At 39.2% G+C, this 25,680-nt stretch overlaps 1 protein-coding gene across 3 annotated transcripts in view; it reads left to right on the forward strand.

Annotated features, from left to right (window-relative positions):
- FANCD2 (FA complementation group D2) overlaps positions 1-25,680 on the forward strand; it is a 75,684-nt gene that overhangs the window by 26,901 nt on the left and 23,103 nt on the right. For 2 of the 3 annotated variants that reach the window (XR_004971500.1, XM_036332147.1), the window contains 19 exons: positions 128-232; positions 1,201-1,301; positions 1,672-1,780; positions 2,006-2,041; positions 3,501-3,644; positions 5,911-6,045; positions 7,681-7,812; positions 9,342-9,452; positions 12,294-12,403; positions 15,951-16,011; positions 16,644-16,763; positions 17,405-17,478; positions 17,770-17,916; positions 18,403-18,503; positions 19,149-19,264; positions 20,296-20,404; positions 20,920-21,030; positions 21,512-21,624; positions 24,616-24,756. Coding sequence is in view for 2 of the 3 variants with exons in the window: in XM_036332147.1 (XP_036188040.1) it covers positions 128-232; positions 1,201-1,301; positions 1,672-1,780; positions 2,006-2,041; positions 3,501-3,644; positions 5,911-6,045; positions 7,681-7,812; positions 9,342-9,452; positions 12,294-12,403; positions 15,951-16,011; positions 16,644-16,763; positions 17,405-17,478; positions 17,770-17,916; positions 18,403-18,503; positions 19,149-19,264; positions 20,296-20,404; positions 20,920-21,030; positions 21,512-21,624; positions 24,616-24,756 (2,076 nt within the window). In the remaining variant the exon portion in view is untranslated. Of the gene's footprint in view, positions 1-127; positions 233-1,200; positions 1,302-1,671; positions 1,781-2,005; positions 2,042-3,500; positions 3,645-5,910; positions 6,046-7,680; positions 7,813-9,341; positions 9,453-12,293; positions 12,404-15,950; positions 16,012-16,643; positions 16,764-17,404; positions 17,479-17,769; positions 17,917-18,402; positions 18,504-19,148; positions 19,265-20,295; positions 20,405-20,919; positions 21,031-21,511; positions 21,652-24,615; positions 24,757-25,680 lie in introns of those variants that run through there. The other variant, XM_036332148.1, reaches the window with a different exon arrangement.

Consider the following 25,680-nt stretch of genomic DNA (forward strand, 5'->3'; position numbering starts at 1 on the left):
TTCTTCCTGAATTACATGTGAGAAAACTGAGTGAGAGAAGTGATTTTTCTAATTTTACCTACCAAGTCAGTATTAAGTTGAAGTATTAATTTGAAATGTTTAATGTTTTCATGTTTTTTATGATTAGGTCCGCCAGTTGGTAATGAGTAAGCTGTCATCTGTCAAATTGAAGGACTTACCTGTGATAATCAAGTTCATTCTTCATTCCATAACAGCCATGGATGCACTTGAGGTACCCTATTATTTCCCAACAAACATTAATAGGTGCTAGACCCTAGAGCAGTGGTTCTCAACCTTCTGGCCCTTTAAATAACTTCCTCATGTTGTGACCCAACCATAAAATTATTTTTGTTGCTACTACTTAACTGTAATGTTGCTACTGTTATGAATCGTAATGTAAATATCTGATGTGCAGGATGGTCTTAGGCGACCCCTGTGAAAGGGTCGTTCGACCGCCAAAGGGGTCGCGACCCACAGGTTGAGAACTGCTGCCCTAGAGAGTACAGAGAAGTGCAGTGGTGCTCTTATGAAATTCAGCAATAAAAAAAGACTAATCTAATCCGACCGGCATGGGTCAGTGGTTGAGCGTCGACCTATGAGCCCAAAAGGTCACAGTTCAATTCCTAGTCAGGACACATGCCCATGTTTTGGGCTCATTCCCCAGTAGGGAGCATGTAGGAGACAGCCGATCAGTGATTCTCTCTCATTGATGTTTCTCTCTTTCCCTTCCTCTCTGAAATCAATTAACACACACACACACACACACACACACACACACACACACACACACATATGTGTGTGTATATATTGATATATATAAAAGACTAACCTAGATGAAGATAAATTATTTAAATTAATAGGTTCTAATCGCTCTTTTCTGTACAAACTAATTTATAAAGCTCATGAATCCAGATAGTATGAAGGGGAGCTATTGACCAGATTTATTGCTCTATATAAGCTGCTACAGGATATATTTGCTATTTCAGTGTAGTACCTCCAAGTTCTGGGATTTTAAAGGGTATGACATACTATACTTGTATTAGCTATTTTCCTCAACTCTTTTTCAAAATGCCTTGTCTAACATTTAATAATCCTACTTCCTCAGTCTTTCAGGACATTGTTACAGTTCCTTTGAGAGAGTGGTCTGTGCCTGTCTGCTATGCACGAACAGAACACATAGATAATATTTATTTTCTGCAGGTAATTTCTGAGCTTCGGAAGAGGTTGGATGTGCAGCATTGTATTTTGCCACCATGGTTTCTGGCTTCCCAAAGCAAGATGAAAAATAAAGGCCAAACACGGTATAAGCTCATTGACTATTACCATCCTTTTTCTCACATAAGCAAGGAAAGTTTTCTGACATTTATCCTGAAGCCAGGACAGTAGATCTTAATATTTACAACTATAAAGAATGGCAGTAATATTATACTCATGGACTACTGTACATTTTCTCAAGTCATATGTGTGTGTGTCTGTGTGTGTGTAGTGTGTGTGTGTGTGTGTGTATTCTCTTGGCTATTCACATCAATCCCAGATAGACTGCTGTACAAGTTTATTAGCCATTTATACATGAAGTTGTGATTTGTTCCAGGCTACTTGGCTAGTAAACAGGAACCCAGGTACCTCTCTGTTAAGTGGAAGAATGATTTTATTCCCTTTCTGCTTCTTTAGTTCTTCAGGAAACCAAGAAAACAGTGATGAGGACTGTGTTTTTCTTGTTTTTGACATAATAAAGTCAGCTGTTAGATATGAGAAAACCATTTCTGATGCTTGGATTAAGGTGAGTGAGCTCTTTGAAACTTTAAATAGTAAGGAAAAAATGGGTGGCAATTAGTGATAGATATATAAGTAAAGGTAAGTTGAAATAAAAGTCTTAAAAGTCATTCAGGAAGAAATGATGTATGATGGTTGATTAGTTCTCAAATAAGAGAACAAGCCATGCTGAATAAAGTGAGAAGTATCATACTAATGTGTTGTAATATATTTGTGACCCTTGTTTTTCTAGGCAATTGAACACATTGCCTCAGAGTCTGAGCATAAGGTAATGTTAACATACTATGAATTTTAAGTATTAAAATTAGTGAAATTGGCTAGTGTTTTTTTCCTTCTTTTTTTTCTTGCTTCCTCCAGTCATCCTTTCAATGCCTTCTCTAGCTGCTCTAATAAAAACAAGCTGTCTGGCCATAACCGGTTTGGCTCAGTGGATGGAGCGTCGGCCTGCGGACTGAAAGGTCCCAGGTTCGATTCCGGTCAAGGGCATGTACCTTGGTGCGGGCACATCCCCAGTGGGAGGTGTGCAGGAGGCAGCTGATCGATGCTTCTCTCTCATTGATGTTTCTACCTCTCTATCTCTCTCCCTTCCTCTCTGTAAAAAATCAATAAAGAATATTAAAAAAAAAAAAAAAAAACCAAAAAAAAACACACCCACAAGCTGTCTGGGGAAGATGATATGAGTGGGTGACTTGCCAGATTGTCTTCCCTGCTCATTTATTCTGGCAATAAACTAAGCCTAAAATATCCATAAGAGAAAATGTTAACATTCCAAATAAGCATAGTGAGTTGCAAAGAAGCCAAGTCCCTACTGCTGAGGAGTTGAAGACTAGAGTCACCTGGATCATCAGGTCCCTGTATCTGTCCGATTGTCTTTCCTCCCACCAAATAGAATTGTCAAGATAATTGCATTCCATGTTTTACTTCTCTTTATGTATGTAAATCTGACCAGAGTGAATCCATCCACTATAAAGGCAATGATACGGGATCTCTCTTAATTCTGGAAATGTCTTCTTCTGTCAAGAAGCCAGATGATTGAATTTCTTTTTAAAAAAATTTTTTTTCTTGTTGATTTTAGAGAGAGAGGAAGGTAGAGAGAGAGAGAGAGAAACATTGATCAAAGAGAAACATTGATTGGCTGCCTCCTGCACTCTTCCTAACAGAGATCAAGCCCACAACCCGGACATGTGCCCTGATCGGGAATCAAACCATTGACCTCGTGGTACTGGAAGGATGCTCAACTGAGTGGAAGGGAAGGAGGGAGGGGAGAGAGAGTCTTATTTTTAATAGCCGTATAATATTCTGAAAGTGCCTATCATAATTTATTTAACCTTTTTCATTTGACAGATATTTACAGTCCAACTTTTCACACAGTAATTTTTCTAATATTAATGAAAATATATACTGAAGTTAGCAAGTTGTTTGATCTTTTTTCTTTAAGAATTGTGAAGATATTTGAAGTTCTTTCTGTAATAATATCACTTTCACTTGTATTCCAATGTTTTCTTAAAATATACCAGTGGTTAATTGTTGTGGCACCTTTATTTCTCTGAAAAATACTTTGGGATTTGTGGAAATGTAGGTGATACTCCCGTGGGTATGTTGAGCAAATGAGTGTCGTCCATCATTCTATGTTTTAATGGGGAAAAATTTAAAGTTGCTAATTCATTGTAGTAAATGTATTTACTTATTAAACTCTTTTCCTGTTGTTGCATATTTATTGACAATAGACTTTTGACCTGGTGATGCTTCTAATCATCTATAGCACCAACACTCAGGCAAAGAAGTACATTGAGAGGGTGCTAAGAAATAAGATTCGATCAGGCTGCTTTCACAAAGATCTGCTGCAGAGTACATTCTCTGTTCATTACTTGGTAAGTGTCAGAGAATCAGACAACATTATTGTGAAAGGTATAGAGAGGTCATTTTAACCTTTCCTACCCAGTGTGGGAATCTTAACACTACCACCTTTGCTAGCTGTTGATCTTTGACAGGGAGCTCAGTATATTTCAAAACCTAGTAGGATTATTACTTACCTTGATGGAGACATTATGATGTTAATAAAACCAACAGATTGTAAGATTATTTTTTAACTTTTTAGTGAAAAGGTCACAAAAATGATTCATGTTGAGCTTATTAGATGTAAACCCCAAATTCATTTTCATAGAAGGTATTTTAATTCTCATCTTTTAATTACGTACTTAATGTAACATGATTTTTAACCTAAAATGGAAGGCTTTACAGCTCCCATCTAATATTTCATCTTGTTAATTTCAGCCCATTATTCAAGCTGATTGAGACTTTCAAATCTTAACTGTCTAGCTCTGTGTTATCTGCAACTTGACAGACTTACCTTTTGTATCTGTTTTAAGTTGTTTTGTTTCTTTTGTTTTTAAGAATAGTTTATTGATTTTTAGAGAGAGAGGAAAGGAGAGAGAGAAATATCTATCTGAGAGCACAACATTGATTAGCTGCCTCTTGGACTCATTTTACCAGGAATCAAGCCTGCAACCTGGGCATGTGCCTTTGATCAGAAATCAAACCAGCAACCTGGTAGTGCACAGGATGTCACCCAATCTACTGAGCCACACTGGCCAGGGCCTAAGTAGTTTTTAAAAACCCGCAGCATACAAGCAAAGAAATGCTAATAGAGACATAATCATGCATCTATTGAACCATTACTATTTGACTATTCAACCCTGTGACCTTAGGTGATCATTCCTGTTGAAGTATAAACCATTCAAATTAGGATTTTACAAGCTAAGAATGATGTTTTCAGGTGAATATTTAGGATATTAAGTGTATGCCTTCTTAGAACACTGGTAGCAGTACTTTGGGGCTTGACTTAGGAACTAATGAAAATATATAGTTGAGCCTTAAGATTTTATATTTAGAAATCTGCCGAAACCGGTTTGGCTCCGTGGATAGAGCGTTGGCCTGCGGACTGAAAGGTCCCAGGTTCGATTCCGGTCAAGGGCATGTACCTGGGTTGCGGGCATATCCCCAGTGGGAGATGTGCGGGAGGCAGCTGATCGATGTTTCTCTCTCATCGATGTTTCTAACTCTCTATCTCTCTCCCTTCCTCTCTGTAAAAAATCAATAAAATATATTAAAAAAAAAAAGAAAAGAAATGGATTTAATGTTTGTATGTATATATATACATGGCCCGATGCACAAAGTTCGTGCAAGGGGCTCGGCCCCCACTGCCATGGCTTTGTCCGGAAGGACTCTGGTCTAATTAGCATATTACACTTTTATTATTGTAGATATTTTTTTGTTCTCACCAAGGATATTTTTTCCATTAATTTTTAGAGAGAGTAGAAGGGAGGGAGGAAGGGGGTGGGGGGGAGAGAGAGAGAGAGAAACATTGATGTGAGAGAGACACATCGATTGGTTGCCTCCCGCATGCACCCCAGCCAGGCCGGAGATTGAACCTGCAATGCAGGGAATCGAACCCAAAACCCTTCAATGCACAGGCCAATGCTCTAACCACTGAGAACACCGGCCAGGGCAGTGTTTGTATTATTTTATCTTGCAGTTCTTTCTGTGCTTATTTCTGGCAATAATATATGTTTTGGGCTATAATTTTCCAGAAAGCAGAAACCATATATCATTTTTTACTGTATTTTTCTCAGTAAAGCAGTTTATTGCTTAATTAAGATTTTCTTTTTATTGTAATGATATTGGTAAAAAAGGTGGACTTAGTAACTGTTTTACTCTGCATCCATTAATACCTTCTTGGTAAGACAAGACTAGTTCTCGATCTTTCAAAGAAATCTATCTAATTAGTATTGAACCTTGTAGATTGATTTCAAATCATAACTAAAGCAGAGCAAGCCTAATATATCACTTGGGGGTTGTATAATTGAGTGAGGAAATTGGGATTTAAAAGATCTGGATTCTAGTCTCATATTGGGCAGATACAAACAGTGCTATTAGGTTGTAGTTTAACTTCTTTGAGCTTCAAAGCCAATTCTTATTTATATGCTGAATCTAGAATGATGAAGAATTATTCTGGGTAAAGCGAAGATTAAGGTTTCTTTATTTAACATGAGATTTGACTGGGAGATATCTCACATTCCAAAATGATTAGCTATTCTTGGTGCTAAAACTTTTTTCTCTCTTTTCTTCCCCCTCAAGGTTCTTAAGGATGTTTGTCCATCCATTCTATCGCTGGCTCAGAATTTGTTGCACTCCCTAGACCAGAGTATAATTTTATTTGGCAGTCTCCTATACAGATATGCATTTAAGTTTTTTGATACTTACTGCCAGCAGGTATGTTGAAATATTTATTTTGGAAAAGAGCAAACAGGGAAAAGGGAAGAAATGCTATTCCAAGTGACTTGAATGTGATCTGATGTTTATTGCTTGTTGATTGAAGGCATTGAGGGAGAAAGAGCTCTGTACCGGGAGTTGGGAAAACTTAGTTCTAGTGATAGTCTCAGTAAAGGGAAGAGACTGGATTGGAGGATCAAACTCTGTGTTTTGAGCTCTAAAATTCTGAATCTAAAATGAAGATTCAGATCCAGTATGCTCCAAATGAACTTTGGTCAGGAAGCTTCACAGTACAGGAATTGCAGTCTTAAAATTTAGCTGCAAATAGTCAACTGCCAGTTGAGCCTGGAGTTTCCTAGGAAAAAAATGTGGCAAAATACCAATGAAGAAGAAAGGCTGAGGGCATAGCCCTATTCCCATGAATGTGAGACACAAAATTTAATAACACATATCCACTGAGGGAGGACTATACTTGTAGGAAGTGATTATGAAAAGAACAAAGTGTCTTATTTTGTATTTGTTATATATTCTATACCTATTATTAACAATGTTAAAACACAGTTGAATGGATCTCTTTAAAAAACGAAGAAAAAGTTTTAAAAACTTACACCAGCAATAGATTCAGTTGGCATGAACTAGCTATTGCAATTGAGGAAGCCAGATGACTCTATTTGGAGCAGCATTATAAAGAAAAGGGAGAATGGCATCTAAGACATTTTTTTTTTGAACCATCTTATTTTAAAAACACTATCATGGCACATGTTGCTTGAAACATACAAGTTTAGCAGATAAAAACTTCCAAAATCTTTAGATCCTCGAAGGCCATCTTTTCAGTAAATTTCAAAAAGTTTAAATACAATCACAGCATAAAGGGTAATATTTAACCCATATGAAAAAGAGAAAGACTATGCCACGGAGAAAAATCAGGAGGGTTTAGATTAGCAATTTTCAAACTTTTTCTCCGGCACTCCAAAAAATATGTTTTTTGCCAATCTGACAAAAACATAGGTATAATTTTTTCCCCAAAATATATTTTCATTGATTTCAGAGAGGGAGAGAGAGGTAGAATCATCAGTGATGAGAGAGATTCATTGATCGGCTGCCTCCTGTATGCCCACACTGGGGAATCGAGCCTGCAACTTGAGCATGTGCCCTGACCTGGAATCGAACCACAACTCCTGGTTCATAGGTTGATGCTCAACCACTGAGCCATACCGGCCAGGCAAAATAGGTATAATTTTGATTCATTCACACCAGATGGCTATTGTTTTGGTTGTTGTCATTTTTTATTTGACAATCTAAGGGAAAAGAGGTCAGTGTTCCTGACTAAATAGTCAGGTATTGCATGTTTTTAAAAATTCTTATGGCACACCAGTTGAAAATTAATGGTTTAGATAATGTTCACTATCTAGATAATTATGGGAAATGACTGGATGGTAGTGTAGTTAGATTTGGCATAATCTTAACCTCCTGAATCCAACATAAATGAAAACTAGATAATAAAATTAGACACTGGGATAGGGTGGATTGAGATTTTGACCAAGTTGAGATTGGAAGCCCTCAGGCTTAAACCCCTTTAAGATGACTCTTCCATATTTTTGCTTCATACTGTCCTGTTGACTCTTTTCTGTATAGGAAGTGATTGGTGCCCTCGTGACCCATATCTGCAGTGGGAATGAAGCCGAAGTTGATATTGCATTGGATGTTCTCCTAGAGCTGGTAGTTGTAAACCTATCTGTTATGAGGCTGAATGCTGTTTTTGTGAAGGTATCTAGTCGCTTCATGGACATATATTGAATCATTTTTCTTTCTTGCAGATATTTGAGAAATAGCTGCTATCGGTTAGCAATAATTTATTTTGTACTCTATTGACATTCTTGGTAGGAGGAGGTGAGGTGATGGGAAATAATACAAAAAAATAATTCATTTATGTATTTGTTCAGCAAATACTTTTTTATGATTATGTGATAGGCTCTATTTTTGGTCTGTGGATACAAAAGTCAGTCCTTGCCTTTGATGATAGAAAGTAAGACTTATAGTCATTACAAATGCATGATGAATTCTCTAGTAAAGATACACCAGAACAGGAATAATTAATTTGACCTGGGAAGCTGGAGAAGTTTTCAAAGAGGAGATAACATTTGGGTGATTCTTGAAAGTTGGGAATTACTTGATAAGGGAAAGGAAGAAAGTGCATATAGGCACAGGGCAGTTTGAACAGAAGCAGGTTGGCACCCAAGTCTGTGGTGTGCCTGGGAGATGAAAAGAAGATGAGCGTGCTTGGCAAAGAGGATATATGGTGAAAGGTGGTGGGAGGTGAGGCTTAGAAGACATAGGACAGGACCAGATTATGAATGGTCTCAAATCCCACGCTAAGAGTTTCAACTTTATCTTTTTTATATATATATATTTTTATTGATTTCTGAGAGGAAGGGAGAGGGAGAGATAGAAACATCAGTGATGAGAAAGAATCATTGATCAGTTGACTCCTATATGCCCCACACTGGGGATTGAGCCCGAAACCTAGGCATGTGTCCTAATCAGGAATTCAACCGTGACCTCCTGGTTCATAGATTGATGCTCCATCACTGAACCATGCTGGCCGGGCTCAACTTTATCTTACAGACAGTAGGAATCTATTCCAGGTTTGTATGAGGGAGCCAACATAATTAAGTCTGGACTTTGAAAGGTAACTGTGTAGGCTGTGTTATCCCCATATTAGGGATGAGAATGCTGAGGTTTTACCCAAGGTCAAAAAGTAAATAATTCTGCCCTAGCCATTTTGGCTCAGTGGATAGAGCGTTTTCCTATGGACAGAAGAATCCAGGGTTCGATTCCTGTCAAGGGCACAGAGAAACACATTAATTGGTTTCCCAATATTTCTCTCTGTCTTTCCCTCCCTCTTCTACTCTCTCTAAAAATCAATGAAAAAATACCCTTGGGTGAGGATTAAAAAAAAAAAAAGTAAATAATTCCCTTGTGATTCTCCAGAAAGAATAATTTATGAAATAGAACCTGAGATGATACGGGGAAAAGGTCAGAGATATAACATTTGGCAGAATATTGTTTTCACTAAGAAAAAGGGAAGAATAGAGGAAAAATAGGGAGATTGAAGAGACATGTTTTGATGACTAAGAATTTCTGCCCTTTTGGGGTCTTAGCTTAGCTTTAGAGAACCTGAGCTTTCATGGAATAGATGTCTGCCTATCTGTATATGCTTCATATAAGGATTTAATTTTTTTTAAAGGAAAAAAATGTTAGTTCCTAACTGTATCATTTGCATTTTTTGGTCACAGGGCATTTTAGATTATCTGGATAAAATGTCCCCTCGGCAAATACGAAAACTCTTCTATCTTCTCAGCACACTGGCATTTAGCCAACAGCTTGACGGCAGCAGTCACATCCAGGTAAGGGGAAGTGTGTTGAGAAAGAATCTTAAACCTTTTTAATTGTAATTTACTGAAAGAAAAAAAAAATAAATCCAGCCTGTGTTGTAGGCGAAATAGAGTACATAGTCATAGTCCCAGCATTTGTTTATTATTTTCTTACCACAAACATTAAGTGCTTACTGTGGAGCAAGCACTGAGATGTTAGGTGTATTAGACCTTCTGTGTGGAAATGGGTCTGTAATCAGCTAACTATGAAACTAAGAAAAGTAGTTTATATTCTGCGCTGAGTGCCTAGGGGGCACAGAGCATTCTACATCATCTGAGCTTGTTTTCTTTTGTGAACACCATTGAAAAAGCCAGGCAAAGGACTAAAATAAGAAATTAGGTTAGAACAGTGGTTCTCAACCTTCTGGCCCTTTAAATACAGTTCCTCATGTTGTGACCCAACCATAAAATTATTTTCGTTGCTACTTCATAACTGTAATTTTGCTACTGTTATGAATCGTCATGTAAATATCTGATATGCAGGATGGTCTTAGGCGACCCCTTGGAAAGGGTCGTTTGACCACCAAAGGGGTCGCGGGCCCACAGGTTGAGAACCACTGGGTTAGAATCTTAACACATGGCTCTTTTGTATCTTTGGTGCCACCCTGTGGCAGTAATCCATACTAAATTATGAACAACCAACACCCTTTAAAAATTAAAAAAATAAATAAATTGGCTAGGTAATATGCACATGATACAAAATTCAAAAGGTATGGGAAGGTAGTGAAAAATAAGTCTCTCCTCTCAGTCCTCTAGACATCTAGTTCTCTAAAGACAATCACTGTTACTATTTTATAGCTTTCTGAGATGTTCTGAGCATTTACAAATTTGTATTTATCTATTATTCTACTCCTTACCCTCTTATTTTGCATCCTGAACGTCTTTCATGTAGCAGTACATTTTGGAGATAGCTTCATATCATTAATTTAGAGCTATGTCATTACTGTTTTAAATTGTGGTACATACACAACATAAATTTTATTATTTTAACCATGTTTAAATATACAATTCAGTGGCATTAAGTACATTCACAATGTTGTACAGCAGTCACCACTACCTATATTCAGAATTTTTTCATCATCCAAAACAAATTCGGTACCTGTTAAGTGATAATCTTCCATTTCCCTTCTCCCTAGCCCCTGGTAATCTCTAATCTACTTTCTTTCTCTGAATTTACATATTAGGTACCTCATTTAAATAGAATCATACAATATTTGTCTTTTTGTGTTTGGTTTATTTCACTTAGCATAATATGTTCAAGGTTCATCTATGTTGAAGACTATATTAGAACTTCATTCCTTTTTATGGCTCGAATAAAAGTCCATTTTATGTGTATTAAGGTATATACCACATTTACTTTATCCATTCATTCATTCATGTACACTGGGCTTTTACCATCTTTTGACTATTGTGAATAATGATACTAGGAATGTAAGAAAGAGTACAGGTCTCTCACTGAGTCCCTATTTTCAATTCTTTTGTATATATATATACCTAGGAATAGATTTGCTGAGTCATATGGTGATTATGTTTAATGTTTTGAGAACCACCAAACTGTTTTCTACAGTAACTGTACCATTTTACATTCCTGTGAATAGTTGAGGGTTTCCATTTATCTGCATCCTTACCAACACTTATTTTTTAATTTTTTAATTATAACCATCCTACTGGGTGTGAAGTAGTATCTTACTGTGGTTTTGATTTGCATTTCCCTAATGACTAATGGTGAACATCTATGTGCTTATTGGTCATTTGTATATCTTCTTTGGAAAAACATTTGTTCACATTCTTTGCTCAGTTTTTAAACGGGTGTGTTTTTATTTTTTTAATGTGTAATAATTCTTTATGTGTTATGCATATTAATTCCTTACTAGATATATGATTTACAAATGTTTCCTCCCATTCTGGGGGTTGTCTTTTCCCTTTTTTTGTTTTTGGTGAGTTTTTTTTCAGAGAGAGAAAGGGAGAGGGAGGAAGGGATAGAAACATCAATAATGAAAAGAATCATCCCCTGCTGGGGATCAAGCTGGCAAACCGGGTATGTGCCCTGACCGGGAATTGAACCGGTTCATGGGTTGATGCTGAGCAATACTGGCTGAGCCAATTTCATTTTTTGATTGTGAGTGTCCAGTTTTTTCAGCATCTTGAAAAGTCTATCCTTTCCCCATTGAATGGTCTTGGCACCATTTGTGGAAAATCAATTGACCATCTATGTGAATATGAAGGTTTGTTTCTGGATTCTTTCTATTCATTGGTCTGTATGTGTGTCCTTATGTTAGTAGCACACTGTTTTGACTATTATAGCTTTGAGAAATTTTGAAATTGGGAAGTGTGAGCCCCAAATTTGTTCTTTTTCTAGATTGTTTTGGCTGTTTGGGTTCCTTGAAATCCCCTTTGAATTTTAGTATGGGTTTTTCTATTTCTGCAAAAAATGCTATTGGGATTTTAATAAGGATCGTGTTGAATGTCCATATCCTAACTATTTCTATTTCATAATTTTATTAGCTGAACAGTAAATAGTATTATGACAATTCACATATGCTTATCGAGCAACTATCCAACAGTAACAATAATAACTTATTATTGAATATCTACCATGTGCCAGGCACTGTTCTAGGAAATTTCATAATTTGTCTCTGATTCTTTTATAGATGAAAAATATTGAGACTCAGAGAGATGAAATGCCTTGCCAAAGGCCACACAGTTAATGACTGATAGAACCCTTGTTTTTCTAGTTTCTTAGCCTCTGATATCTGTAGGTTCTTTTGCTATACCATTCCTCTTTTTCTTTTCTGTATCATTGTCTCCTTGTAGGATGACATGCATCTGGTGATAAGGAAGCAGCTGTCTAGCACCATATTCAAGTACAAACTCATTGGTATTGTTGGTGCTATCACCATGGCTGGCATCATGGCATTAGACAGGTATGCATGGAAATTGGTCAGTTAACCAAGTTGCTGCCTTACAGAATAAAGTATTACATTGTGTAGACATCATTGTAACAGCAGATATTAAAACCACTAGAGGCCAGGGCACGAAATTTGTGCACTGGTAGGGTCACTAGCAGCTGCCAGCCGCCAGCTGGGGCGTCCCTCCCTTCCCCTGGCCGCCTGCCAGCACCAGGGCCTCCCTCCCTTCCCCTGGCTGGCCCGCCCCATGGTCGAACTTCTGGAAGAACTCCGGTTGAGGGGACAGTTTGTATACTTTGCTTTTATTATGTAGGATAATAAGCAAAGTGAGCAAATGTTAGTTGCCACTTTTCCACATTAAAGTCCAATTTTTTATATATATATAAAATTTGCGCGCGCAAATTGTCCATACCTTTGCTATGCCTTAAGCCACGCCCACCAGCCAATCAGAGTGGCTATATGCAAATTAACCCAACCAAGATGGCAGCCAGCAGCCACGGAGCTGGAGCAAGCAGGAGGCTTGGTTGCCCCAGTGATGGAGGAAGCCAAGCTTCCCGCCTGCCGTGGCCAGCTCTGAGCTCCACTCAAGGCAGCAAAGTTTCAATTATAGAAGATAAATAAACCCCGGATATCTGCTTTCGGCTGGCCGTGGACATGGAGCTGGAGCGAGCAGGAGCTTGGGTTGCCCCTGGCAATGGAGGAAGCCAAGCTTCCCGCCCTCCCTGGCTAGTTCTGAGTTGTAGCCTTATTATAGAAGGTAAATAAATCCCAGAATAAAAAGAAAAAAAGGAGAGGCTGAGAGCTTCCGTCGCTGAGGGGCTTGGCCAGCCTGAAAATGGCCCTCAACCCCTCACCCAGGCTGGCCAAACCTCCATGGGGTGAGGGTCCCCACTGGGGGGGGCTTGACCAGCCTGCAAACAGCCATCAATCCCTCACCCAGGCTGGCCAGGCACCTAAGGGGGGACCCCACCCCGAAGGGGGTGTGACCAGCCTGCAAACACCATCAGCCCCTCATCCAGGCTGGCCTGGCACCCCAGCAGGACCCCCAACCTGATCTGGGACACCCTTCAAAGCAAACCAGCCGGCCCCCACCCGTGCACCAGGCCTCTATCCTATATAATAAAAGGGTAATATGCAAATTGACCCTAATAGTAGAATGACTGGGAATCACTGGTCACTATGACACACACTGACCACCAGGGGGCAGACGCTCAGTGCAGGAGCTCAATGCAGGAGCTGCCCCTGGTGGTCAGTGTGCTCCCACAGGGGGAGCTCCGCTCATCCACGAGCCAGGCTGATGGCTGCCAGCACAACAGTGTTGGCAAGAGCCTCTCCCACCTCCTCAGCAGCACTAAGGATGTCTGACTGCAGCTTAGGTCTTCTCCCTGCTGGTAAGTGGACATCCCCCAAGGGTTGCCGGGCTGCCAGAGGGATGTCTGACTGCCAGCTTGGGTCTGATCCCCCAGGGAACGTGCCTAAGCCAGCAGGTGGACATCCCCCGAGGGGTCCCAGGCTGCAAGAGGGCATAGGCTGGGCTGAGGGAACCCCCTGAGTGCAAAAATTTTTGTGCACCGGGGCTTTAGTGTGTGTGTGTGTGTGTGTGTGTGTGTGTATATTGCTTTTTTATTAATTTCAGAGAGGAAGGGAGAGGGAGAGAGAGATAGAAACATCAATGATGAGAAATCATTGATTGGCTGCCTCCTGCACACCCCTCACTGGGGATCAAGCCTGCAACCCAGGCATGTGCCCTTGACCAGAATTGAACCCTTGATCACTTCAGTCTACAGGCCAACACTCTATCCACTGAGCCAAACCAGCTAGGGCATTCCCTTCCAATCTTGACTGTATGTGCCACATATAATTTTTACAGAATTGTGATCATAGTCATTGCAATCTGATGGTTAAAAACTAGGGATTGCCAAGAAATAAAGTTCTAGAAATGTTTCTACAAAAGGGAAATCCTGATTCTCCTGGGGTGCATTTTTCTGTATCTGCTCTGTCTGGGCACTAGACAATATAGGTTTCTTCATTGCTGTTATTCTTGTCTGGGACATGATGTTTAACACAAAGTCTTTCTATAGGTGCCCCCTTCCCCCCTGCACTTTGATGCCACAATTGTAGCATCTAAAGGAACATTTGATTTGGGGTTTGATAAGATACTGCCACTGCAAAATGACATTGGAGTTCAGTTCATGATCCCTGGAAATGATTTGTCAGGAATTCCTGAGACCTCAAAAGACATCCTTAGAATTAGCATTAGTAATTTGTAGAGGCTGAATAGTGTACTGGTTCATTTTCCAGAGCTATATTGTTTGCCTGGGGTCGAATACTAGCTCTATTTTTTATTAGCTGAATAATCTTAGGCAAGTTACATTACCTCTCTGTGCTTTTGTATTCTCACATCTGTGAAATAAAGATAATAGTATTTACTTTCTAGAGTTGTTGAGAACATTAAATGGTTAGAATAATGCTTAGTGCTCACTTTATGATTATTACTAGTTTTAGTGTGCCCTTAAAAGGAAAATCTAAGCCTGGCCGATGTTGCTTAGTGGTTGAACATAGATCCATGAATCTGGAGGTCACAGTTCAATTCCTAGTCATGGCACATGTCCGGGTTGGAGGCTTGATCCCCAGTAGGGGCGTACAGGAGGCAGTCGATCAGTGATTCTCTCTCATCATTGATCTTTCTTCCTTTCTTTCAAATATATTTTTATTGACTTCAGGGAGGAAGGGAGAGGGAGAAAGAGAGAAACATTTTGGAGAGATCAATAAACACACACCTCTGCCTTCCTCCAATTTAGCTCATTTTGCTGTGCATCTCTCTCCAAAATCAATAAAAACATTTTTTTAAAAATCTAAGATAGCCATTGTTTGTTCTAATCCACATTTTGTGTGACCTAAATAAATACTGCTCTGTCCCTTTTTGCACTTTTTTTTTGTTTGTTAATCCTCACTTGAGGATATTTTTTCATTGATTTTTAGAGTGTGTAGAAGGAGGGGGAGAGACAGAGAGAGAGAAACATAAATGTGAGAGAGACACATTGATTCGTTGCCTCCCACATGTATCCCGACCAGGGGCAGGGGTATTGAGCCTGCAACCTGGGACCCTTCAATCCTCAAGCCAACACTCTTTTTTTTTTTTTTTTTTTTTTTTTCAAAATGTTTTTTTTTTTGTTTTGTTTTTGGTTTTTTTTTTTAAATATATTTTATTGATTTTTTACAGAGAGGAAGGGAGAGAGAGATAGAGAGTTAGAAACATCGATGAGAGAGAATCATCGATCAGCTGCCTCCTGCACATCTCCTACTGGGGATGTGCCCGCAACCCAGGTACATGCCCTTGACCGGAATCGAACCCGGGACCTTTCAGTCCGCAGGCCGACGCTCTATCCACCGAGCCAAACCGGTTTCGGCAAGCCAACACTCTATCCATTGAGCCAAACCGGCTAGGGCCCTTCATGTATTTTTGTCATTACCCTCATCTCAGGTAAGGTGAGATTCTTAAACTTAATTGCCGGTTATTACAAATTATTACAAAAGTGAAGCTAAAATTTCTTCTTTTTAGAAGTAGATTTTCAAGTTTGATCCAAGGGAAAGCAGATCTGAGCAATGAACAGTACACACAGGTAAGTTATTGTAATGTAATTGGATATGTTTATGAGAAATTGAGGAATTGATTCTGGTTACTGTCAGTTTATCAGAAAGTGTGCTGGTTTTTTCAATATATGTTTTTCAGAACTCAAAGAGATTTGTACCACTCTTGTGGCACTTAGAATCTACTGGCTTGTGTTGTATTTATTTCTGCATCTGTCTAATCTCCCTAATTAAATCGTGAATTCCCTGAGAGCAATAAAGATGGGCTGTGTTTGAAGAATGACAGATTGATCAGAGCATGGTCAATGTGTAATTGGAGAGTTGGAGAGAAAGCTATATTGGAGATAGTAAAAAAGGCTTTAAATGTGAATCAAAACATTTTAATTTTTTTCTCAGAGGTAGTCCTTAAGGGTTTCTTAGCCTAGAAATGGCATAATCCAAGCTTTGCTTTAGAAAAACAAATGGCTATGTGTCTTGTGGATTGGAAAAGAGGTGAGATTAGACAAAGACAGACTGGTTCAGATGCTCAGGAAAACCTGAGGTGAGAGGTAATAAGCACTTTGCCAGTGAAATTGGAAAGGGAAAAAACTAAGTGGGGTGAATGGTTTTAGGGAAGCAGTGGCAGCTCAAGGGCTGAACCATTCTTTGTCTTCGGATGCTCCAGGTGACCTCCTTGTTGCAGTTGGTTCATTCCTGCAGTAAGCAGTCTCCTCAGGCCTCTGTACTGTACTATGATGAATTTGCCAACATGATTCAAATAGTAAAGCTGGCTCCAAAAGTCCTGGTAAGGCCAAGTATCTTTTTCTTTTTCCTTTTTTAAATATATTTTTATTGATTTCAGAGAGGAAGGGAGAGGGAGAGATAGATGGAAACATTAATGCTAGAGAGAACCATTGATGGGCTGCCCGCTGCACACCCCCTACTGGGGATCGAGCCCACAACCTGGATATGTGCCCTTGACTGGAATCAACCAGGGACCCTTCAGTCCGCAGGCCGGCGCTTTATCCACGGAGCCAAACCGGCGAGGGCCCAGGTGTCTTTTCTTAAAGCAACGAAGCATGAGTGCTGCTTTACTACACGTTCTTCAATCTCTCTCTCTGTTGTGCTGTAAAAATAAATTATCCTCTGAGCTCTAAGTGGGAAGGCTGTTCTGACTCCCCTGCCCCAGACCTCTCTCCTCTGAGGCCTTCTTCATATAATAATAGTAAGCATGAGGTGTTGATAGTGTTGATGTTGTTGGTAGTTGCCAGGCAGTGTGTTAAGCACTTTTCATGCATTACGTCTTTTCAACTTCATAATAATGAAGTATTGTTATTTCCTTTTTAGAAATGAGGAAATTGAGGCTTAGAAAGGTCAATAGTTTATCTAGGGCTCTACTGTCCGTACACCATGGGCTACACAGCCTCTTTTGTTTGTTTCCTGAAGGAATGGGTTGGGCAAACCATCTTTAACGATTTTCAAGATGCCTTTGTGGTTGACTTGTGTGCTGTTCCAAAAGGGTAAGTACTATTTACTCCCTGATTTGATTATACTGGTGAATAAATTATGTCAGTAGCTAGTACAGATATCAGAATGCCCTTGACCTCAGCCAAATCTAGCCTATTCCCACAACTTCTTTCATCCCAAACCCAGCACCCCTGGCTCCAGAATTGCAAAATGTTTCCCTGCTTTATCCTTTATCCTGTTTCTCATTTCTCCTCATAATAGGGAGATTGATTTGTTCTAGTGGTTTCCCCTATAGACTTGTATACCCTTGAATTGAGGCATCAGATTCTGGTTTCTCTCCACAGTAACTATCCATTTCCTGTGAAAGCTCTCTATGGACTAGAAGAATACAATAGTCAAGATGGGATCGCTATCAACCTCCTGCCACTCCTGTTCTCTCAGGACTTTGCAGAAGATGAGGGTAGAAGGACTTCACAGGAATCAGACCACAAGTCAGTACACATTCTTTCCTAAAACCTCTGCTGATGTTTTGAATGTTCACAGGAATTCCATAGTTCTTGCAATCTGTGGGGAACTTAATTGAAAAGGGTTTCTCCAAAGATAGGTAATATTTGGATGGGTTAGCAGAATCTTTGTTTTCCTCTTGGACCTTTTAGTTGGAATTTGCATTGCCTCATGACAGCCAGCAGGTTTCTGTGAAGCTACTTTTGTTTCTGTTTCCCTCCCAAGGACATAATTGTCTACCTCTGCTATTTTCACTCCCTCCTTCCTAACACATGTCATTCATTCTACTCACCTCTGCCTTCCTCCAATTCGGTTCATTATGTATCTGCTGTGCATCCATTAATTTCCTTGTCATATGTTCTTAAAAGTAGTTATTTTGGGAAAAATTTCTTTTATTATAAGTTTGGGCTCCCCATAAATGTGAACTAATATGCCTGTAAAGTCTGATATGGAAATGGATTTTTCCTTCCCAGGTTGGTCTCTCCATTGTGCCTAGCTCCCTATTTCCGGTTACTGAGACTGTGTGTGGAGAAACAACATAATGGAAACTTGGAGGAGATTGATGGTTTGTTAGGTATAGGACAAAGTTATCAACCTGTCCTCTTTGTGACCTTTCTTTGGTAAACTTAGAGAAGGGGCAGACCAGTATATGGTGTTTGGGGGAGGAATTCTCTTTCTTTTTCTTTTTTTTAAAAAATATATTTGATTTTTTACAGAGAGGAAAGGAGGGGGATAGAGAGTTAGAAACATCGATGAGAGAGAAACATTGATCAGCTGCCTCCTGCACACCTCCTATTGGGGATGTGCCTGCAACCAGGGTACATGCCCTTGACCAGAATCGAATCTGGGACCTTTCAGCCTGCAGGCCGACGCTCCATCCACTGAGCCACACCGGATAGGGCGAATTTTCTAACTTCGCAGAATAGTATAGCAGTAATAATAGAGTTCCAAAGACAAAATAATACATATCAGACTCTCAACATGTTAACAATCAATTGTTATCATAGTTTCATATTACTTTCTGGTCTTTGCTTCTATAGTTGTTGCTAATACTTCTTTATTATATTTGTTGACTGCTGCTAATATGGAAGTATTTGGGGACTTGATCTTCACATACAAGTTAAATGGGAAACTACACAGAAGGAAAGTTAGCTTTAGGGGCAGCATCCAGGTTCTGTTGACTTGAACCAAAGGGAGTAAAAAGTCTGTTTTCTTTCAGATTGTCCTATATTGCTCACTGACCTGGAGCCTGGAGAGAGGCTGGAATCCATGTCTGATAAAGAACGTTCATTCATATGTTCACTCATATGTCTTACTCTCAATTGGTTCCGAGAGGTGAGCAGAGTTTTTAGAACAGTTCACCTATTATCTGTAGTTAGTTTCAAAAGGAAACTATTTTCTTGATTCCCACAAGATGCCCTAAAAAGTCTACCAGGCACTAACCTCAGTGTATTTCTCTCACTGTGTGTATCTCTCCCCACCCCCACCCTCACCCCCAATTATATGTATCTTCTGATGCAGCCAAATGAAAATACTAGAATTCACTTAATGTTGCCTATGCTTTACTACCTCCAACCCTTTCTCATAGTATTTTTACTTCTGCCTGGAATAATGTCATCTTCTTCACTGTGAAAAAATACTGTTTATCCTTGGTTAAGTACACACCTAATGTTTCAAATCAGTGAGATCATTTGAATGAATTTCCCCATTCTTTTAGAACATATTTGTGCTTAATGAAATGCACAATAATATGAAATATAAGGAAAGTGAAATGATGAAAATTATGGTATCATTTTATATCTACATCTCCTTTCTCATGCATAGTATCTCTGAGAAAGTTTATTTATTTGAATGATCTCTTCTTATCCTCACAATTATATTATGACATAGGCAACAATGAGTATTATCCTCTTTTAGTACATATGGAATTCTGGGTACAGAGAATTTGGTCATTAAAATTTATCAAGCACTCTACCATGCCAAATGTTGGACTCATTTAATTCATATAACAACTGCATTCCTATCTTATAGTTGAAGAAATAAAAGCTCAGAAAGGTTAAAGATTTGGCCAGGGTCACACTACTAGTAAGTAGTGGAATAAGACTTGTTTCACCAAAGTGTATGCTCTCTAGCCACTGTGCTATTCTGCCTTGTCATTTAACTTGTAATAAATAGAACTAGGATTAAGAGTCAAGTCTTATGAATTGGCCCAGGGCTTTTTCCCTCTACAGCATTTTGCTGAGAGTACTTTTTACATTACAGACTAAACTTACAGATCCTGCTGCTGAATGGCATCTTAGCTCTGGATGAACAAGATTAAAATCTGAACAGTTCAAAGTATGAGAATATGATTTTTACCTTTGCAGGTTGTAAATGCCTTTTGCCGGCAAATGTCACCTGAGATGAAGGGAAAGGTGCTCACCAGGTTAAAGCACATTGTAGAGCTACAGGGAATCCTGGAAAAATACTTGGCAGGTAAGGGAAATATCCTGGTAGCCCTACTTGGAGAGCAGTGAGGAGATAAAGAAGTTAGCTTTTAAGCCAGGCTCAATGATAGCAATGAGTGTGTCCATTTTTCCTTCCATCATTATCGCCAAGAGCTCTTTCTGCTTAAAAAAATATAAAACATTGGTTAGGTTACTTTGCTTCTTTGGAGGTCAACTAGTAAGTTGCAGTGCCCTTTGACTTCCTAAACATAGTTATGAACCAGGAGTAGAGCTGAAAGTTCATAATACCTCTGACCATTAAGTAAACTTGTCTTTTTAAAGTGTTAGCTTGGTTCTGTGGGGGAAAACATGGAGCTTCCTAAGTTATCTATGGCCATTTTCCTATGCCAAAACAGCCAGATGACTTGAATGCATCTTGTAGGAAGTCGGCCATGCTTGGTAGTTCTAGATACTAGTTTTTAGCCAGTTGGGTAATTAGCATTCCCAGCCTAACAGTGGTATATGGTTGTTATATATTGAGTTTCTGCCTGCTATCTGTTTCAGTCACCCCAGACTGTAGTCCTCCCCTTGCAGCCTTTGACTTGGAAACTTTAGCTGTAACACCTCATGCCAGCACTGTATTTTCAGCAAAAATAAAAAAACAAGGAATTACAGGTAAGTTCTTACATCTTATTGTCTCTGTATGAGTCACATTGAATTGACCTAAGAGGTTATATGCATTAAGGCATCAGTATTGGAGAGATTATGTACTTGAATCCTTTCTTTAGCATTTATAATGAACTATAGTGTGGGGTTAGACAATTACCTCCTCTGACCCAGCTGGCATGGCTCAGTGGTTGAGCATTGACCTATGAACCAGGTGGTCACGGTTCAATTCCTGATCCTGGCCCATGCCAGCATTGTGGGCTCAGTCCCTAGTGTGGGACCTGCAGGAGGCAGTCAATCAATGCTTCTTTCTTGTCATTGATGTTTCTATCTATCTATCCCTCTCCCTTCCTCTCTGAAATCAGTGTTCTTTAAAATTTACCTCCTATGCCGCTAAGGAGTCTTTAGCAGGTTGTTTACTAAAGGCAGTGATATTTAGTAAACATGATTATTGATTCCTTGACTCACTTTTCTCTTTTTGAAACATAAGGAAGAAGGAATCGAAAAGCAGGTGGGAACAAAACATCCTCCCATGAGATGATTTCAAAGGAGGATGGTTCAGAATGCGACCCTACACCATCTAATAGAGGCCAGCTGGAAAAGGTATTGGAATGATGCATATCCATGAAGGTGTGTTACTGCCCAGTGAGATTAACAGAGGGCCAGTTTTATTGTCTGAATTTCACAGAGAAATGTTAGGGAAAGGAGAGGCAAACAAGCTTCTGTAGGCCTTACAGTGTCCCTGTCAGTAGCAGAGTTCACATTAGACTCCAAGTTCTTACCACTACCACCTTGTTTTTCTAATTATTTTCTTGGATATTTTATTCCATTTTTTGCATCCTAGCAGTATTTTGAATTCTTCCTTGTAATTATCAGCTTCTGTCTGTAGGCGTGGTTGTAAATATACTCCTTTTAGCTTCTTTCCCCTTTTCAATCCCAGATTGTCAAATTCTTGATAAATTGAGATAACATGAAATACTTGTACAGTTTCTGGTACTTAATAAACAGTAGTTCCCTTTTCCTATAACTCTACCACTCACTAAGTGGATTTCATGTGTTTGTGATATTGCCTGAACCACATGGATCCTAATTATTTCTGTTTCTTAGCTACTGTTTATTGAGTATTACACTTGATCTTAGCCAAAAGCTGAGAAGCCATGTTTATTAAGTATTTATTATGTATAATTGATTCCTCTAATCCTCCTAAAAATTCAAGATTAGGCCTAGTCGGCTTGGCTGAGTGGCTGAGCATCGACTTAAGAACCAGGTTTCGGGCTTGATTCCCATTGTGGGGCATGCAAGAAGCAGCCGACCAATGATTCTCTCTCGTCATTGATGCTTCTATCTCACTTTCTCCCTCTCCCTTCCTCTCTGAAATAAGTAAAATATATTTTTAAAAAATCCAAGGTTAGAAAAAAATCCAAGGTTAGTAATCATATTCAAATTTAATGCATGAGGAAACTAAGACCCAGATAGGGTAAGTGACTTAGCCAAGGTCACATGGTTGATAGGTGCTTGCTCAAGGGCTTGAAGTAAAATCTTGTTTTAAAAAATTTAATTTAGACCTAGCTGGTTTGGCTCAGTGGATAGAGTGTCAGCCTGTGGACTAAAGGGTCCCAGGTTTAATTCTAGTCGAGGGCACATGCCCACGTTGTGGGCTTGATCCCCAGTACAGGGGGGAGGGCGTGCAAGAGGCCAATCAATGATTCTCTCGCATCATTGATGTTTCTATCTCCCTCTCCCTTCCTCTCTGAATTCAATAAAAATATATTTAAAAAAATTTTTTTTAATTTAGCCCCGTTGGTGTTGCTTAGTGGTTGAGCAGCAACCCATGTATTAAGAGGTCACCAGTTCTATCCCCCAGTCAGGGCATATGCCCTGGTTTCAGGCTTGATCCTCAGCAGGGGGCATGCAGGAAGCAGCCAATTGAACAACATAGATGTTTCTATCTCGCTCTCTCCCTAACATTAATTAAAACATTTTAAAAAAAATTAATTTAGCCGGAACCGGTTTGGCTCAGTGGATGGAGCGTTGGCCTGCGGACTGAAGGGTCCCAGGTTCGATTCCGGTCAAGGGCATGTACCTGGGTTGCGGGCACATCCCCAGTGGGAAATGTGCAGGAGGCAGCTGATCGATGTTTCTCTCTCATCGATGTTTCTGATTCTCTGTCTCTCTCCCTTCCTCTCTGTAAAAAATCAATAAAATATATTAAAAAAAAATTAATTTATGGCACCCATATGTTCATAGCAGCACAATTCACCATAGCTAAGATCTGGAAACAGCCTAAGTGCCCATCAGTAGATGAATGGATTAGAAAACTGTGGTACATCTACATGATGGAATACTATGCTGCTGTAAAAATGAATGAACTCTTACCATTTGCAATGGCATGGATGGAACTGGAGAGCATTATGCTAAGTGAAATAAGCCAGTCAATGAAGGAAAAATACCACATGATCTCATTCATTCATGGATAATAAAGACCATTATAAACTTATGAACAATAATAGATACAGAGGCAGAGCTGCCTCAAACTGATTGTCAAACTGCAACGGGAAGTCCAGGGAGGGTTGGGGGGCAGGAGGGAGGGGGATAAGAGATCAACCAAAGGACTTGTATGCATGCATATAAGCATAACCAATGGACATAAGACACTGGTGGGTAGGGGAGGCCAGGGGATTGTCAAGGGCGGGGGGAAAAAAAGGACACATATGTAATACCCTTTGTAATACTTTAAGCAATAAAACAATTAAAAATAAAAATAAAACTTAATTTATGCCCTGGCTGGTTTGGCTTATTGGATAGAGCCTTGGCCTGCGGACTCAAGGGTCCTGGGTTCGATTCCAGTCAAGGGCACATGCCCACGTTGCGGGCTCGGTCCCCAGTAGAGGGCGTGCAAGAGGCAGCAGGTCAGTGATTCCCTCTCATCATTGATGTTTCTCTCTCGCTCTTCCTTTCCCTTCCTCTCTGAAATCAATAAAAATACATTTTTTAAAACATTAATTTATTTTCCAGTTACAAGTGACATACAAAATTATATTAGTTTCAGGTGTACAAAATAGACATTTATATACCTTATGAAGTGATCACCCCAATAAGTCTAGTGCCCGTTTGACACTATAATGCATAGTTATTATAATATTAATGACTATATTCCTATGCTGTACTTCACATCCCCATGACTATTTTTATAACTGGCAGTTTGTACTTAATTTCTTTCACCTTTTTCACCCATCTTTCCCTACCCCCTACCCCTGCCCCATCTGGCGACCATCAGTTTGAAGAAGTCAAATCTTTCTGACCATTAAGCTCGTAGTTTTCTGTACTACACCATAATGCCTTGATCTGTCTAATAGTTCATCTCTAAGTAGAAAACAATCAAGAACCTTGATGTGTGATGTATATCCCAATATAAATTAGGTGCTCTGTCTTTTAGGAATATTTAGAGACTTTGGTGAAAGGAAATTGGTGATACAATGAAAATGTAACTTTTTGCATAAGTTAAATGCATGATTGCACTTCACAATCTTCATTAAAAATTAGACTAAGTAGAATCCTCATTTATTCTGTTGGTTGCTGCTACTTTCTCCCTAGGAGTTCAAAGGGAAAGAAGAAAAGACAGTGTCACTACAGAATCACCATTTATTATTCCGAGAGCTGGACATGGAGGTCTTCTGTATTCTGCGTTGTGGGCTTCTGACCAAGTTCATCTTAGATACTGAAATGCACACTGAAGTAAGTGACAGCGATGAGATCCCAGAATTAATCTTCATTCAGAAAGCGCCTCAGCTCTAATCTTATTTCAAAAAGATCACCATGACATTGAGAAAAGTTGGACTCTGGCTTCCAAAGCCTTTACGTGTGAAAGTAATGATGAATAGTCATCTTGATGTTTACAAGTTTTAAGTTTTTTACAATGTGCTAGACCTTATAAAAGATCATGCTAATGAGGTGTTCTTATCTTAGTTACTACCTATAAGCTGTTTAGATTACTTTTGTAGAGTAGCTCTGTCTTGATTTATAGAGGTCAGTTCTGTTTTCATGGCATTTGATCTGCATCCATGAGATGCTTATCAGCGCTTTTTGTATTTGCCAATCATCCAGACATTGGCACTTCAGTAATTCATACCACATGATGTTTGCCTTCAGCTAGTTCATAATCTAATCAAGGAAGTAGACATAACTAGCACTATGTGCTATGTTGATGGTCTGAACTGAACTGAGTACCAATGAAACTGAGGAGAGAATGGTATTTATGAGGAAGTTGGAAATGGAGGACATTTTCACAGAAAAGCTAATTTTTGATGTGGGATTTCACCAGGGTAGAGGTTCTCCAGGTTTAGTAAATTGAGAAATAGCAGATTTTTATAAGACAGTAAGCTCCTTCAGAATAGAGACAGTATCTTTACCCCCCACCCCCTTCAATCTTTCTACATAGCTTGTACTTGGAGATTTGCCATAAATGTATACAATTTGGAGTAATGTATTTCACCAATTCTGTTTCTGGAAATGTACTACACTTATAGAGATCCTGCCCAGAGTTAACAGCAGCAAAACATTAAGAGAAAGAATATGAAAGAATTATTTAATGAACAGAGAAAAGTAAAATTCCCTTGAATTAGTCATTTTTTTATCTTAGGGTACTTAGGAAATGTGCCT

The sequence above is a fragment of the Myotis myotis genome, unplaced genomic scaffold (genome assembly GCF_014108235.1).
Source record: "Myotis myotis isolate mMyoMyo1 unplaced genomic scaffold, mMyoMyo1.p scaffold_m19_p_13, whole genome shotgun sequence".
NCBI classification, from domain to species: domain Eukaryota; kingdom Metazoa; phylum Chordata; class Mammalia; order Chiroptera; family Vespertilionidae; genus Myotis; species Myotis myotis.